A 17,551-nucleotide genomic window follows, 5' to 3' on the forward strand; every position below is an offset into this window, starting at 1 on the left:
TCAGCTGATAAACAGTTCAATCTAGAAAAAAAAAATCAAAAGCTTCTATCTGCATTGGAAATCCATGACTCATAAGTTGTTTTGAAAATTTACTCTAGAAATCATTATTTTGAAAATAAAAAATCGTAAAATTGAGTTAAATAAGCTGGGCAAAATATATGAACATCTACACTGGATCAAAATGTGAAAATTATCACGAAAATTGATCACTTGTAATTTTTGGAAATGTTAATTTAAAAATATATATAGATATTTTTTTGAAAAAAGTTGATTTTCAATCAAAAGTGCCGCTACTCCACTCTTGTCAGGAAATTGGGAAATTTGGAAAAAAAACGGAAATTGTCAAAAATCCGCGAAAAATTGGGAAAAGGCGTGATTATTTCTAAAAAAGTCGGGATTCCCAAGAATACATGTTTGAAAATTATTTTCCAACTCTTGAATTACAGTCCAGAATCCGAAGCCTCGATTTTCCGAAGTTTCGATTGTCCGAAGTTCGATTATCCTGAGGTTCGTATGGGACTTCGGATAATCGAAACACGAACAAAATAAAGATTGTTTCGTATTTTTTTCATTTTCTTATTTTTAACATCAAATTCGCGTTCGGCGACCCCCTATTTAGTGCAATTTTAATGATTGATTGCCTTAAAAATGATCAAATGCATTTTTTCAGCATTTCTTAACCGCCATTTTTGCCGCCATCTTGGATTTAAAAATTCTAAATCACTTTAGAGTAATCTGGAGGTCATACCGAAACTCAACAATCAAAAATGAGACAAAGAAAAAAAATCGTGATTCGATTATCCGAAGATTCGATTATCCGAAGTGATTTTTTTTCTGAAAACTTCGGATAATCGAGTCTCGACTGTATTTTGTAAAATTTTGTACAATTTTACTCAAATCGTTTAAGAACATAACTTTAAATTTAAGTTTACTGTTTTAGTCTAGGTATTTGAGAATGAAAAAGCTTGTTTAAGAAATAAAAAATCCTAAAAAAAAAATTGGATAATTAAAACGGCATATATTAACATACTACAATCATGTTTGGTTTGATTTTTTCGCAAAAACCTAAATACCTAATAAAATCTAAACGTTTTTCGTTCTGAATGATAAATGGAAAACAAATTTTACGAATTGGATTTATGCGAAAAACATTGAAATTTCAAAACAAAAAAGAATTTTTATCAAGGTAATTCCAAATATGTTTAACTATTTTTTCTTCTCAAACATTTCCCAAAAACTCAGTGGTAAAACATGAAGTCTTATTGCACTTGATTTAGCATTGAAAAAAGAAACCAAAAATATTTGTGGTTTGGTTGAGCGTTTTAGCAGGATGCATTACTATGAATACAAAAGAGACGAGTTGTTCCTTTTTATTCTGCTATATATTTTAATATCTTGACAGAAACGTCGTTTCGTCTACCACTTGCAGACTTCATCAGTGTTCTGTTCTCGACTAAACATTTAAATACTCACAACTTAATTAATCAACATTAATTCAAAAATTTAAAATATACGAAATTTAACACGAAACTTGGTTTAAACATTTTTCTGAACGAATTTTAAGATATTTTAAAATGATTCGAATAAATAATAGCTGCAATCATGTTTAAACTGTTGAATAAAAATATCAAATTTAAATAAAACTCAAAAAAATCATTTTTTAACAGTGTTCATTTACAATTAAACCGAGTAACATAACTAAATGTTTAGCTATTTTCTAAGTAAACATTGAAATGTGTTGTAAAGTTTCAGTTTTGTGTGAAGGCTGATTGCGTATGTTTTTTTCTGTTATGTTCCTGATGTTTCTTTTATGTAGGTATTTTGTTCGTTGGTGATATTGACTTTTTTTTCACAGTTTTTGATGGAAAATCATTCATTAGGCAAGAAATGCCTATTATTTGAGGCTCTGGAAAAGTCAAAGTTATAGGCATTTAAGGGTGAACTTTTTTAAGATTGTTCAGTTTTTTTGCTATTCAAAAATACTACAAAAAGAAAAAGCATCCCTGCAATAAATGTATTGAAAAGTTGAGAATATTTCCTAAAATTACCATTGTATGACTTTTGTGATCGCTGTTGGTTGCTGAGATAAAACGTATTAAAGTTAAAATTTTATGAAAGGTGAGTTTTGTCATCTAAGTAGCCCTCATTTTTCAACACGCGACATCTCAGAAAGTATTGATTCGATTTTTAATGTTAAAACAAAAATTTGTGAAATTGTATGCTCTTTTTTATTAAAAGTAATTTTAAAATTGAAAATCCAGTTGAAAAGGAAAAAGATTTAAAGAATGCATTGGCCTAAAGTAGAAGGGGGTTTTCGGCAAAACGTTTGGCAATTAATGAAAAATTTCATCACTTATAAATATTCAAGATATCAAACAGAAACCCCGCCATCAAAAATTTATCAAACAGTCCTTAAGCCCCGAACTAACCCCTCTTCAACTTCGATTGGCCCGTAAACACCCAGCTTAAGCTACCTCACCACCACCGTGATTTCCCGACGAGTTGTTCCCAACCGGAAACATCCGCCGCTACACCACACCGATGAATCATTCCATTCTTCTCGACGCCGCGTGCCAACACTCTGTTCCACATTGATTGGTCGCCGCCTCTCCCTGGCAAGATCTGCTTGAAATTCTTCTCTCTCTCTCAGCGTTACAGTGTACGAACCAAAACCCAAGACCCACAAGCAAAACAACCACTCGACTCAACTCGACGACGATGTCAACTACCTGTTATCGGTCACAAATCCGTCCTCCACGACGACGACGACTTCTTCATTTGTCTTCTTCCAGAGTCGTCGTCGTTGTGTTCCACTCGAACAAAAGCTCCGAAAAGCTCTTCATGGTCATGGCAGCCTCAGCTTGTCTGATGAGGAAGAGAAGAAGGAGGAGAACCATTTCTCCTATAATACAGTTCTTCTTCTCTATATATGAAGTGTAAAGAATTAACAAGATCTTAATTCATTCCACCCCACCCCGAAAGACCGGCCCAAAGTCACCGCACACACAGTAGGCTTCTGTCGGGGACCTCTACTCGGTATGAGCAACAACAACAATCCCAGTAGGCTTTGCTGTCAGTGGTTAGGCCTACTTCGGAGGTTTCTTTTCTTCCACTTGCTCACTGTATTCTTCGAGAGTGTTTTGATTTAAATTTTGTTTGTGTTTTTCGGTGGAATCCTCTTTTCACATTGCTTTATTTTGGTTGTATTTTTCTTGTCGTTTGGTTGTATGTGTGTACTTTTTAGGCTTGTTTAGAAAATTTTGCCCAAGATTTTGAAATTTGATTCTTTAGATAATATTTAAACTCTGTTCAACGGAATAATTAATTTTTAATATTTTTACTGAAATACAGAACGAATGAACAATTTTAAATTTTGACAATGAAAACTTGATAAAAAATGTCTGAGAAATCAGTATTTGAATATTGAAAACTTTTTTTCCATTTCTTTACTATTTATTTAGGTGGCTGTATCCGAATAATTAAACGACAAATCTGGAGTTTTTTGAAAAGGTCCAATAAACCAAATTTTAAGTTTTTGCTTTTTGGGTGGTTTTTAATACCCCTGACTCAAGGCGGTGTCAAAAACACCCAAAAAGCAAAAACTGGAAATTTGGTTTATTGGACCTTTTCAAAAAATACTTTAGAAATTTTCAATGTATGTACACTGAAATAAAAAAAAAGTACCAAATTCCTAAATTCTAGGAATTTTTGCTCCATTCCTTATTTAGTAATTGGGTTTTTTGGATTACTAAATAAGAAAAGTTGGCAAAATTCCTAGAATTTAGAAATTTGGTACTTTTTTTTTATTTCAGTGTAGGAAACAATCTTATCTATGATAATAAATATTTAGAAAATGCCAGCCCATAGCACTTTTATAAGAACTTACAAATTGATGATTTTACTAGAAAAAAATAATTTTAAGTTGTATTACTTTGCAACAACATTGCAGTTTATTTCCATATTCTTTATGGAGTGCTAAATTGATTGTTATTCAATTATGAGGTGTTTCGTTCTCCAATTTCAGGTTTTTCGTTGAAAAATAATTCAAAAGTATCACAAAATACTTTCTTTATCATGCCAGTGTTGCTAAATTTCATTGCATTTATGAAAATGTTGTTTTTTTCCTTTTTTTCTCGTTCTTTTTCTATCTGTGGTCCAAAAATTAAAATTTATAAATAGATAAACGCCTTTTTGATCAAAAATGCATAAACAACGTTCTAAAATGTGTTTTGACACACGCAAAGCCGACATTAGTCTTTTAAAACTTAAAATTAGGCTTTATCGAACCTAACCGTGTTAAGTCTTTTTAAGCCTAATGATGGGTTAGTCTTAAAAAGACTAGTTTCGTTTTAGTACGAAAAAGGCTAAATTTTAGGCTTATTGTTATCGTCAAAAAGCCTAAATTTTAGTCTTTTTCGAGAATGCGAGGGGATCAGAGCGGACATAATCCAAGATGGCGGAACTTGATTAAGACTTATTTTTAGGCCTAAAAAGACTTATTTAAAGGTTTAAAAGACTAATTTTTAGGCTTTTGCAGGGAATGGGAGGGGTCAAAGCGGACACAATCCAAGATGGCGGAACTTGATTAAGACTTATTTTTAGGCCTAAAAAGACTTATTTGAAGGTTTAAAAGACTATTTTTTAGGCTTTTGCAGGGAATGGGAGGGGTCAAAGCGGACACAATCCAAGATGGCGGAACTTGATTAAGACTTATTTTTAGGCCTAAAAAGACTTATTTAAAGGTATAAAAGACTAATTTTTAGGCTTTTGCAGGAAATGGGAGGGGATCAAAGCGGACATAATACAAGATGGCGGAACTTGATTAAGACTTATTTTTAGGCCTAAAAAGACTTATTTAAAGGTTTAAAAGACTAATTTTTAGGCTTTTGCAGGGAATGGGAGGGGTCAAAGCGGACATAATCCAAGATGGCGGAACTTGATTAAGACTTATTTTTAGGCCTAAAAAGACTTATTTAAAGGTATAAAAGACTAATTTTTAGGCTTTTGCAGGAAATGGGAGGGGATCAAAGCGGACACAATCCAAGATGGCGGAACTTGATTAAGACTTATTTTTAGGCCTAAAAAGACTTATTTAAAGGTTTAAAAGACTAATTTTTAGGCTTTTGCAGGGAATGGGAGGGGTCAAAGCGGACATAATCCAAGATGGCGGAACTTGATTAAGACTTATTTTTAGGCCTAAAAAGACTTATTTAAAGGTTTAAAAGACTAATTTTTAGGCTTTTGCAGGGAATGGGAGGGGTCAAAGCGGACATAATCCAAGATGGCGGAACTTTATTAAGACTTATTTGTGCCTGAAAAGCCTAGGGGATCAAAATGGCAGGAATAAACGGTAGAAAATAAAATATTATTATATATTATCTAAATTTTTATAAAAAATGTTTTTATTCGGTAATTCGATAATTTCGGGATATGTACGACAGATTCACGGATGAGTACAGCTTAAACCTGAAAATAAAAAAAATCAATATTTTGAAGAAGAGTTGTGAGAGTTTGATAGTTATTCAAAAATTGGGTGATTTCATTTAAGAGTTTCGCTCAGAACTGGATTGGCGTAGTTTGACAAGTTCAATTTTTCAAAGATCTGACTTTAAGAATTTAAGAATTTAAGAGTTTAAGAATTTAAGAATTTAAGAATTTAAGAATTTAAGAATTTAAGAATTTAAGAATTTAAGAATTTAAGAATTTAAGAATTTAAGAATTTAAGAATTTAAGAATTTAAGAATTTAAGAATTTAAGAATTTAAGAATTTAAGAATTTAAGAATTTAAGAATTTAAGAATTTTTGAATTTTTGAATTTTTGAATTTTTGAATTTTTGAATTTTTGAATTTTTGAATTTTTGAATTTTTGAATTTTTGAATTTTTGAATTTTTGAATTTTTGAATTTTTGAATTTTTGAATTTTTGAATTTTTGAATTTTTGAATTTATGAATTTTTGAATTTTTGAATTTTTGAATTTTTGAATTTTTAATTTTAGAATTTTTGAATTTTTGAATTTTTGAATTTTTGAATTTTTGAATTTTTGAATCTTTGAATTTTTGAATTTTTGAATTTTTGAATTTTTGAATTTTTGAATTTTTGAATTTTTGAATTTTTGAATTTTTGAATTTTTGAATTTTTGAATTTTTGAATTGTTGAATTGTTGAATTTTTGAATTTTTGAATTTTTGAATTTTTGAATTTTTGAATTTTTGAATTTTTGAATTTTTGAATTTTTGAATTTTTGAATTTTTGAATTGTTGAATTGTTGAATTTTTGAATTTTTGAATTTTTGAATTTTTGAATTTTTGAATTTTTGAATTTTAGATTTTTTGAATTTTTAAATTTTTAAATGTTTGAATTTAAATTTGAATTTTTGAATTTAAGAATTTTAAGAATTTTGAATTTTTGATTGAATTTTTAAATTTTTGAACACACACACACACACACACACACACACACACACACACACACACACACACACACACACACACACACACACACACACACGCGCGCGCGCGCGCGCACCACACATTCACACACCACTACCTCCACCATCACCATCAATCTCCGGCGGATTGATTCCGAAATGTTCCGCCGTCTCTTACCGCACTCAAAATTCACCTCCTCCAGCAGGCGACACCACGATGCGCCACTACCGCCGGGAGTTGAATTCAACACCCGGCTTTTAATCCGCCTCCTCTCCATCCTTTACTGGTGGACCGCTATCCACCGCGGAAACACTTATTCGCTAGCTCGTTCACTTTGACCGGTTCTTCCGGCAGATAAGGCACCACAACTTACCTTGCACCTGGCCAACCTGGTCGAATTCCTCCCGCACTCCAACAAGCACCAACAACAACCGACCTGGATCAAAAAAATTCTGTTTTGACATGTCAAATCGTGAACCAAAGTTTAATAGTACAGAAAAGCCTTTATTTTAGTCTTTTTCTTAGTTCCCTACCTTGTTCTAAAAAAAGCCTAAAATTTAGGCCCAAAAAAAGACTAATTTTTAGGCCTTTTTCTGACAATACTGACCGAACTTCAAAAAAGACTAAAAATAAGTCTTTAAAGACTAATGCCGATTTTCCGTGCAAGAGAGCAATTCTCTGAGATTTCGGTCATTCGATTTTTTTTATATTTTTTAATCCGGCTGAAACTTTTTTGGTGCCTTCGGTATGCCCAAAGAAGCCATTTTGCATCATTAGTTTGTCCATATAATTTTCCATACAAATTTGGCAGCTGTCCATACAAACATGATATGTGAAAATTCAAAAATCTGTATCTTTTGAAGGAATTTTTTGATCGATTTGGTGTCTTCGGCAAAGTTGTAGGTATGGATATGGACTACACTGAAAAAAAATGATACACGGTAAAAAAAAATTTGGTGATTTTTAATTTAATTTTTTGTCACTAAAACTTGATTTGCAAAAAAACACTATTTTTATTTTTTTTTATTTTTTGATATGTTTTAGAGGGCATAAAATGCCAACTTTTCAGAAATTTCCAGGATGGGCAAAAAATCTTTGACCGAGTTATGATTTTTTGAATCAATACAGATTTTTTCAAAAAATCGAAATATTGGTCGCAAAAATTTTTCAACTTCATTTTTCAATGTAAAATCGAATTTGCAATCAAAAAGTACTTTAGTGAATTTTTGATAAAGTGCACCGTTTTCAAGTTATAACCATTTTTAGGTAACTTTTATGAAAATAGTCGCAGTTTTTCATTTTTTTTAATTAGTGCCCATGTTTGCCCACCCTTGAAAAAAATATTTTTGAGAAGCTGAGAAATTTCTCTATATTGAACTTTGTTTATACGACCCATAGTTGCTGAGATATTGCCATGCAAAGGTTAAAAAACAGGAAAATTGATGTTTTCTAAGTCTCACCCAAACAACCCACCATTTTCTAATGTCGATATCTCAGCAACTATAGGTCCGATTTACAATGTTAAAACATGAAACATTCGTGAAATTTTCCGATCCTTTCGAAAACAATATTTTCAAAAATTTTAAATCAAGACTAACATTTCAAACGGGCCAAACATTCAATATTACGGCCATTTGAAATGTTAGTCTTGATTTAAAATTTTTGAAAATATTGTTTTCGAAAAGATCGGAAAATTTCACGAATGTTTCATGTTTTAACATTGTAAATCGGACCTATAGTTGCTGAGATATCGACATTAGAAAATGGTAGGTTGTTTGTGTGAGACTTAGAAAACATCAATTTTCCTGTTTTTTAACCTTTGCATTGCAATATCTCAGCAACTAAAGGTCGTATAAACAAAGTTCAATAAAGCAAAATATAGAGAAATTTCTCAGCTTTTCAAAAATATTTTTTTCAAAGGTGGGCAAACATGGGCACTAATTTAAAAAAAATGAAAAGCTGCGACTATTTTCATAAAAGTTACCTAAAAATGGTTATAACTTGAAAACGGTGCACTTTATCAAAAATTCACTAAAGTACTTTTTGATTGCAAATTCGATTTTACATTGAAAAATGAAGTTGAAAAATTTTTGCGACCAATATTTCGATTTTTTGAAAAAATCTGTATTGATTCAAAAAATCATAACTCGGTCAAAGATTTTTTGCCCATCCTGGAAATTTCTGAAAAGTTGGCATTTTATGTCCTCTAAAACATATCAAAAAATAAAAAAAATTAAAAATAGTGTTTTTTTGCAAATCAAGTTTTAGTGACAAAAAATTAAATTAAAAATCACCAAATTTTTTTTTACCGTGTATCATTTTTTTCAGTGTAGTCCATATCCATACCTACAACTTTGCCCAAGACACCAAATCGATCAAAAAATTCCTTCAAAAGATACAGATTTTTGAATTTTCATACATCATTTTTGTATGGCCAGCTGCCAAATTTGTATGGAAAATTATATGGACAAACTAATGATGCAAAATGGCTTCTTTGGGCATACCGAAGGCACCAAAAAAGTTTCAGCCGGATTAAAAAATACAAAAATTAAAATTAAAGAAAAAAGACCGATTCCGTAGAGAACTCATCAAGATTTTTCAATGGAATGTTAAATTTAAACTTGAAATTTGCACTGACCTGGAAAATAAATTCTCAAAAAACGTATTTTATTGGGGTACCAAAAAAAGAATCTTGTGTGCTTGAGTTAAGAATGAGGGAAAATTTTAGTTCAACGTTTTCTAAAAAATGTTCTGTTCTTGGTCATTTAAAAATGTTGCTTGAACAAGAGTGAAAAAAGTGAAACTTTATGGAAACTTGTATAAAAAATTGAAAAATTCTAGATTAATTACTCCACAGTGAAAAAACATTTAGGTTTTTGATGTTTGGAAAATTTGGAGAATGATTGTTTCACTTTTTTCGATGTTAATTTTCTTCAATTTACCTAGAATATAAGAAATTAAACATAACATTATTAGATTCATAACAATTTCAGAGGTAACTGACGCATAATCTATCATTAAGTATGTTTTTTTCAATCATCATTTCCGAATGTAGTTTAACCATGTAATAATTTGCTGTTTTTTTTTTCCTTTTTTGTGGAAATAACAGCTAGATATAATATCATTTAACGATTATTAGAAAACAACAAGGTAATCGAAATATGAGGAAGAACACATTCCCCAACGGAAGATTTTTCAAACATTTTTCTGTTGGATTCCTATAGTAATTTAATGTTTTGCTAGTGTTTATAAAATAAATTGGCAATATTTCATTGCTCAGCGAATTCAAAGAAAGATAGTTTGTAGAAACTGTGACTACTGTAAGCTTGAAAAACTTCGTTTTTAATTTTCATCAAAGATATTATTTAATCGTTTTTAGATATTCAAAAAAGATCGGAACGAAATATCTTTCATTTTAAGAATATTTTAGATTTGGTGTTTGTCTTTTTTATATGACGAATAGCAAATTATTATGCAAATTATATTATTATGATCTAGACAACTTTTCAGCTCATTTTTAAGTTTTGAAGCTAATTTGAAGCAATTGAAGTACACAATATTAAAAAAAAACTTGCGAATTTGTTACAATCCAGACTCGATTATCCGAAGTTTCGATTATCCAAAGTTCGAATAATCTAATAAAGAACGAAAAAATAAATCTTGTTTCTTATTTTCTTACTTTTAACAAGAAATTCGAGTTCTGCGCCCATTATTAGACAAATTTTAATAAATATGATTGCTTATTAAATTAACAAATGCATTTTCCATTTTTAATCACCGCCATTTTGACCGCAATCTTGGATTTAAAAATCCTATCCTAGTAGTTTAGGTGTCATACTTGAGCTAGGAAAAATAGGAAAACAATTTTCTTCACCTTTCTGAAGATGGTTTGATTTTTAACGATCTTGACCAAAAAATTAAATATTTTTTTAATTATACAGTTAATTTCAAACAAGCAATTTTACTGTTTTAATTGTTGTGTTGTTTTTTTTAAATATAATATGTAATAATGTTTCGTAATTTTGTCACTTTTTTTCAAACTTGCTATTCTCGATTTCATTGGTAGGTTTTCAAACAAGCACGAAGCAAAACGTTCATCGTTTGTGCAAAACGAGAGAGAATTGAGAGAAAAAATACCATTTCCGGTCTCTTTTCGCTCAATTCTCTCCCATTTATCATCGAATTCCTTCATTTTCTTGACATTCGCGTCCTACTTCCTACTCCCTGAGTCCTGTTTGTGTCATTTTACAAGCATTCGAGTTCATCGCTCATCCATTTGAGTTCATTGTAAGTGCTCGTTTGAAAACCTACCAATAAAATCGAGAATACCAAATCAAATCAAATCAAATTATTCGCTCTACAGCATTGCCTTGGCGTTCTCGATTGCGAGATTCCTACTCGAAACTAGGTGTTCGAAGGCTTGATTGTTGAGGCAATTGCAAACCTCTTTTTACACCTTAGCTTCCATCCACCCCGGGATTCGAACTGACGACATTTGGATTGTTAGTCCAACTGCCTACCAGCGACTCCACCGAGACAGGACCCAGGGAGACGACTCCTACACCTGGACTGAGCTAACGACCTAACCATTAGGTTAGTCCGGGGCCAACATTTACTTCCCTTCCGACGGAAGGCGTGATCAGACAAATCTCGTCTCGATAAATGCCACCGGGACCGTCTGGGTTCGAACCCAGGCCGACTGGGTGAGAGGCAATCACGCTTACCCCTACACCACGGTCCCGACGGTATGTAATAATGTTTCGTAATTTTGTCACTTTTTTCAACCTTGCTACCAAGCAAGTCCCAAAACAACTGTTATCCAGCCATCGTCACTCGTGTGGCCTGCTTTGGTTCGCAACTTCTTCATCATCGCCATCACACGTTGTTTCAACTCGCGCTTAATCTTTTTTGCACTGCTTCTGCTGTTTCTACTTCCTCCACCCATCACAGCTGTGTTCATCGATCTCCTCACTTTGAAAAAGTTAAAGCTTTTCATACATTAACTGAAATTATTATGTAGACTTTTAAGGGTTAATGTTTTATTTATGTTCTTGATTTTGTTTTGTTCATTCTTCTATAATTTTTAGTGAAGAACACATCAATTTGAGAACACAACAAAACAATCTCAAAATGATTTCTTGTTCTCTCTACACTTTTCTCCTCTATGCAAACTTGTAGGCCGCATAGTTCAACAAATGAATAAAGTCCAAGAAAAATAGGCAAAAAGAGAAGGGCTTCACTGAGAGCTTGCAATCAACCTTAACTTTGAAGAGAGTGAAAGAATGAGAGTATGGTAGACTTCAAGCTGAGAGAGAGCTGTATTATTGTTATTACCGATATTTTTCGCCAACTTCCTCATTATTATATAATTAGCCACTGTTTTCGATACATGTAAAGTAGCGTGGTTCACGTTTCTATGAAAAAGACAAAAGTTGTTATTTTCGAGCGCCTCAACCGGAATTCCGTTCTACTATGTCCCCAAAAGCACTCCTGAAATTTTGAGCCGATTTGGTTGGATTTAGTAGTTCCACCATCGATCTAAAGTTTGTGTGGTTTTTGAGAAAATTACTGTGGAAAATGAGCAATTTCTATATCGTAACAGAAAAAAATGCACATTTTTTTTTCAAATGGCTTCATTCTCGAGATTCATATAGATATTGGTCTGGGGAATAACTTTGTAGAACATTGCGAAACGCTGCGAATTAATCCTAAAAAGATACTAGTACCTTTAGATAACCCATTTTGGAGGGGCTTCATGGTGTGGGTTAAAACGGGCCCTTTCTCGTTTGTTGCTTTTTCATCGATGGTGCTTTGACTTCTTTAATCAATGTTTATGAAAGTTATTTTTAGAACCAATGCGAAATTTTATTTCAAAACAACCAACGATTGGTTTGGCCTGCGGTGTTCATTCTTTTCGAAGCGGTGTTGTTCCAGGTCGTCAGAATGTTCACGAGACGGTGTGGCCACCGGGGATGTTCCAGGTCGTTAGTTCTCAGGACGATGTGGCCTCCGAGGTTGACGGAAAGCTTAAAAGACGGTTCGGCCACCGGTGTTGTTGTAGGTCTTTAAAAAGTGTTGTTCCAGGTCGTCAGAATGTTCACGAGACGGTGTGGCCACCGGGGAAGTTCCAGGTCGTTAGTTCTCAGGACGATGTGGCCTCCGAGGTTGACGGAAAGCTTAAAAGACGGTTTGGCCACCGGTGTTGTTGTAGGTCTTTAAAAAGTGTTGTTTCAGGTCGTCAGAATGTTCACGAGACGGTGTGGCCACCGGGGATGTTCCAGGTCGTTAGTTCTCAGGACGATGTGGCCTCCGAGGTTGACGGAAAGCTTAAAAGACGGTTCGGCCACCGGTGTTGTTGTAGGTCTTTAAAAAGTGTTGTTTCAGGTCGTCAGAATGTTCACGAGACGGTGTGGCCACCGGGGATGTTCCAGGTCGTTAGTTCTCAGGACGATGTGGCCTCCGAGGTTGACGGAAAGCTTACAAGACGGTTCGGCCAATGTTGATTTTCTAAGTCGTCGAAATGTTCTTAAGACGATGTGGCCACCGGTGATGTTTCTGGTATTGTTGTTTCTTATAGTTAATAGGACGGTTTGATGTTGTAGGTTAGTTAAGGGACTATATGGTCACGGAATTTTGTATAAATCTTTGGACTGTGTGGCCATCGGTGCTGTTACATGTCTGTAGTTCATGGGACCATAAGAAAAAGTCTGCTGAAAAGTGTTCCTCCGTTGCACAGCAACCTAATTGTTGTAACGTAGTAACTTGGAATTGTTTGGAATTGATTTCATTTCAAAATTCCATCGTCCTCTGTCCAGTATAGAAGTAAAATGGTCAAGACACGCAAGGAGGCGTCCGTTTCGCTGGTCGGAACTACCGACCCGGAATCGTTGGTTCAACAGGTTAAGCTGCCGACGGTGGGGTGCGTTATGAAAAGATTTTTTTTTTTGTTAAGCTCGTTGAACTCCGTGGTGTTTGCTATAAATAAAACGACGTCCGAGCTTCTACAAGTATGGCAAAAAACCACTATTATTTGCCAGATGCACAAGAACGTGGCCAGGACCATACGGAATCTGCTTGCAGAGCTAAAAATGGCGCAAAAAGACTCTTATCGCGACACCGAAAGGAAGAGGAAGTGGAGAATAAGGATGGATCAATTGCTGGATGTATCCCTGAAAAAAGTTATCATTGAAGACCCGAAAGTTGCAGAATTTTTAGAAGATCAGAGAAAGGAGCGAAATTTTTCTTTATCAAGTATTAACGAGCCACAGCTGTACAAGAGAACTAAGAACGAACATAAGCACGCAGAAGAAGAAGAAGAACAAGAAGCTACAGGTACTCTATGACATATTTTAACTATTGACAATAATGTTCATCTTATTGAAGATGTTGAACATGATTTCAAGCCACCACCACCAAAAAAGATCAAAAAAATGCAACAAAGAAAGAGCGAACCATCCAAACCGGAAATTATAACGGAGGACGTTGCTGAAGCTTTGGATCGAGCAAAACTTTCCGATAGACAGGCATTAAAGATCATTTTACCGGTTATGGACGCTATGGGCCAAGATCCTGCCGACGTACCAATTTCAAGATCAACAATTAGCCGGAAGCGGAAACATGCGCGAAAAGCCATCGCCCAAAAAATTCGAAAGGAGTTTATTCCGGCTGACCCGATGGTAGTCCATTTTGACGGGAAATTGTTGGAAAATCCGAACGGGTCCGGAAAAGTTGAGCGATTACCGACACTAGTGTCTTGGGACGGATCCGAGAAATTACTCGGCACTCCAGCACTCGTCAAAGGCACAGGTGATTATTACAAACTTCTGAGTAATAAGCTTATTTTTATTCTTAATGCTTATTTAAGGCGAAGAAGGAGGCAAATCAGTTTACGGATTGCTGCGTAAGTGGAAGTGCGATAAATTTATCCAAGGATTGTGTTTTGATACAACTAGTGTAAACACAGGACGAACTAACGGTATTTATATTTTATTTTTGTTTACTTTATCAATTAGAAATTTTGTTTTTTAAGGAGTATGTGCCAATCTTGAAAAATTGCTAGGACGAGAGCTACTCTGGCTAGCTTGTCGGCATCATGTGTTAGAATTGCTGCTATCTAAGGCCTTTTGCATCTGTTTTGGACCCACAACATCGCCGGAAACTAACCTTTTCAAGGTATTCAAAGAAAACTGGCCTCTGTTTAAGAAGAATTCACCGAAACCTATGCGAATCAAAAAACATCATCAAACTTTTCGAGATTCCACGGTGCGAACTCTTAAGTCCATCCGAGAATGGCCGAGGGATGATTATCGCGAGTTGTTTGATCTAACTTTGTTTGCTTTGGGGGAAAAGCCGCACGATTTTTCTTGGAAAGCGCCGGGAGCGGTGCACCACGCGCGATGGATGAGCAAATTGATTTATGCCACAAAAATATTCTTGCTTCGAAAAGAAGGACATTTGATTGGACTAAAGAAAGAAGATGAGAAAAAAATCGAGCGGTTTGTTCTGTTTGGTTCGCTCATCTACACAGCAGCTTGGGCAGAAGCACCACTGGCGACGGAAGCAGCCATCAACGATCTGATGCTGTGGAAGAACCTTCAGTTATTCAAAAAGACTGATTCCGAAATCGGTGACGCCGTAAGCAAGGTACTTGAAAGACACCTCTGGTACTTATCGGAGGATCTGCTCGGCATGTCTCTGTTTTCTGTAAAGGTAATTTAATTTAAAAATAAATACAACATAAAAAATATGTTATTAATCAAATATTATATAGCTCTCACATCGCGAAAAAGACGAAATTGTCAGGGCCATGAAGGCGAAAACCGCCAGCGCCGAACGATCTGTAACCGGCAACAAAAGTGTTATAAACACCAAGAACCCATCTTTGGCCGACTTTGCAACCCAGAGATCTTTGTTGTTTTTTACCAAGATGGAGATAGAAGCATCATTTATGGAAAGCCCATCAGCGACATGGCAGCAAAATTTGAACTTCCAGAATGGCGAAAAACGTGTGAAACAACTGATGATCGTTAATGACCTGGCTGAGAGGGGCGTCAAATTGTGTGAAGAATACTGCAAAATTTTAACCAAAGATGACGAAGAGAGAGAGTTCATTATGCAAGTTGTTGAGAAAAATCGAAAGTCCATCAGCACAGATTGCACAAAAAAGGAACTCATGCTTGCATTGAAGAGTGCATGATTTATTACCTAATCTTTAATTGTTGACCTGTTAATTGTTGAAGTTTGCGTTCAGTTATTGAATTAAATCATTAAAAATGTTACGAAAATAATCAAAACAACACAAAAAAAAGTCTTTACTTCTACAATGATAATAGTCCTAAACTCTATCCGAAAGTCTTGATCTCATCTACACCCTCCCAGAGCATTTCAACCGGTGGTCCTATCGTCCCATGCACTAACACACTTGACACAACACAAAACCGTTCCATAAACATTCCGACGACCTAGAGTAACTCCGGTGACGGTCCTGAGAACTAACGACCTGGAACATCCCCGGTGGCCACACCGTCTCGTGAACATTCTGACGACCTGAAACAACACTTTTTAAAGACCTACAACAACACCGGTGGCCGAACCGTCTTTTAAGCTTTCCGTCAACCTCGGAGGCCACATCGTCCTGAGAACTAACGACCTGGAACATCCCCGGTGGCCACACCGTCTCGTGAACATTCTGACGACCTGGAACAACACTTTTTAAAGACCTACAACAACACCGGTGGCCAAACCGTCTTTTAAGCTTTCCGTCAACCTCGGAGGCCACATCGTCCTGAGAACTAACGACCTGGAACTTCCCCGGTGGCCACACCGTCTCGTGAACATTCTGACGACCTGGAACAACACTTTTTAAAGACCTACAACAACACCGGTGGCCGAACCGTCTTTTAAGCTTTCCGTCAACCTCGGAGGCCACATCGTCCTGAGAACTAACGACCTGGAACATCCCCGGTGGCCACACCGTCTCGTGAACATTCTGACGACCTGGAACAACACCGCTTCGAAAAGAATGAACACCGCAGGCCAAACCAATCGTTGGTTGTTTTGAAATAAAATTTCGCATTGGTTCTAAAAATAACTTTCATAAACATTGATTAAAGAAGTCAAAGCACCATCGATGAAAAAGCAACAAACGAGAAAGGGCCCGTTTTAACCCACACCATGAAGCCCCTCCAAAATGGGTTATCTAAAGGTACTAGTATCTTTTTAGGATTAATTCGCAGCGTTTCGCAATGTTCTACAAAGTTATTCCCCAGACCAATATCTATATGAATCTCGAGAATGAAGCCATTTGAAAAAAAAATGTGCATTTTTTTCTGTTACGATATAGAAATTGCTCATTTTCCACAGTAATTTTCTCAAAAACCACACAAACTTTAGATCGATGGTGGAACTACTAAATCCAACCAAATCGGCTCAAAATTTCAGGAGTGCTTTTGGGGACATAGTAGAACGGAATTCCGGTTGAGGCGCTCGAAAATAACAACTTTTGTCTTTTTCATAGAAACGTGAACCACGCTAATGTAAAGCTTCCAATGTCGAGACAAAGGGAACAAGAAAGAGGGAGAGAAATCAAAGAAGAGCGAATCAGCTGAAGTGCTCAAAGGGAAAACTGCTGCTGCTGCCTCTGGTACAAGCAACTGGCGGAAACTTGGTGCTGTAGGCTTTCGCTTCCGTGAACTATTGTTGCAAGCCAGGCCAGCGCGAACGAACGCAAAGTTGTTTTTCAAGTTTTTGAGCCCGGGTTTTGCTCATTGCGCGCCGCCCCGGCACTGGGCGATAAGACCCTTTGGGCCGGGCGAGTAACAGCACTTTTTTTCTGGCACGAATGAACCCCGCAGAGTTGTGAAATGTATACCTAAAGTTGAGCTTGATTGGGAATAATGTTGTTGAAAGATAATAAGTTGAAATATAAAACGAAGTTGACTTTATAGCTGTCGGCCACCATTGCTAGTACCAACCACTAGTGTCTTCCTTTTTATCTACAAGGACTTCGCCGCCCTGGGCTCCTAAGTGTATGAAAGTATGGCACGGAGCGACGGCGCCGAATACCCATATTTACACAAAGAATTTTAGAGCGCCCGCCGCGGGATTCGAACCGTCGACCTCTG

The 17,551-nt window shown here is 35.4% G+C and overlaps 2 protein-coding genes across 5 annotated transcripts in view; both read left to right on the top strand.

Moving 5' to 3' along the window:
• LOC120420263 (neurogenic protein mastermind) overlaps window positions 1-17,551 on the top strand; it is a 232,366-nt gene that overhangs the window by 13,409 nt on the left and 201,406 nt on the right. The window lies entirely within an intron of this gene.
• LOC120420264 (uncharacterized) lies at window positions 11,820-16,960 on the top strand. Of its 4 annotated transcripts, XM_039583261.2 has the most exons (5): window positions 11,820-13,760; window positions 13,812-14,234; window positions 14,293-14,403; window positions 14,458-15,137; window positions 15,199-16,960. In XM_039583261.2, the coding sequence occupies exons 1-5, from the start codon at window positions 13,256-13,258 to the stop codon at window positions 15,622-15,624; spliced, it is 2,145 nt and encodes a 714-aa protein (XP_039439195.1). In that variant the 5' UTR covers window positions 11,820-13,255; the 3' UTR covers window positions 15,625-16,960. The 4 variants fall into 4 exon arrangements, 3 of the variants coding, with proteins under 3 accessions (XP_039439195.1, XP_039439197.1, XP_039439196.1); XM_039583262.2 differs by having other exon boundaries at window positions 12,580-13,760; window positions 14,458-16,960; XR_005605832.2 differs by lacking the exon at window positions 15,199-16,960 and having other exon boundaries at window positions 13,812-14,403; window positions 14,458-15,023.

The sequence above is a fragment of the Culex pipiens genome, chromosome 2 (assembly GCF_016801865.2).
Source record: "Culex pipiens pallens isolate TS chromosome 2, TS_CPP_V2, whole genome shotgun sequence".
Classification (NCBI taxonomy): domain Eukaryota; kingdom Metazoa; phylum Arthropoda; class Insecta; order Diptera; family Culicidae; genus Culex; species Culex pipiens.

Coding starts and splice junctions, on each gene's coding strand:
- LOC120420264 (XM_039583261.2), top strand. CDS start 13,256: ATGGTCAAGACACGCAAGGAGGCGTCCGTTTCGCTGGTCGGAACTACC. Junction 14,235..14,292: donor AGCACTCGTCAAAGGCACAG/GTGATTATTACA, acceptor TGCTTATTTAAG/GCGAAGAAGGAGGCAAATCA. Junction 14,404..14,457: donor AAACACAGGACGAACTAACG/GTATTTATATTT, acceptor TTGTTTTTTAAG/GAGTATGTGCCAATCTTGAA.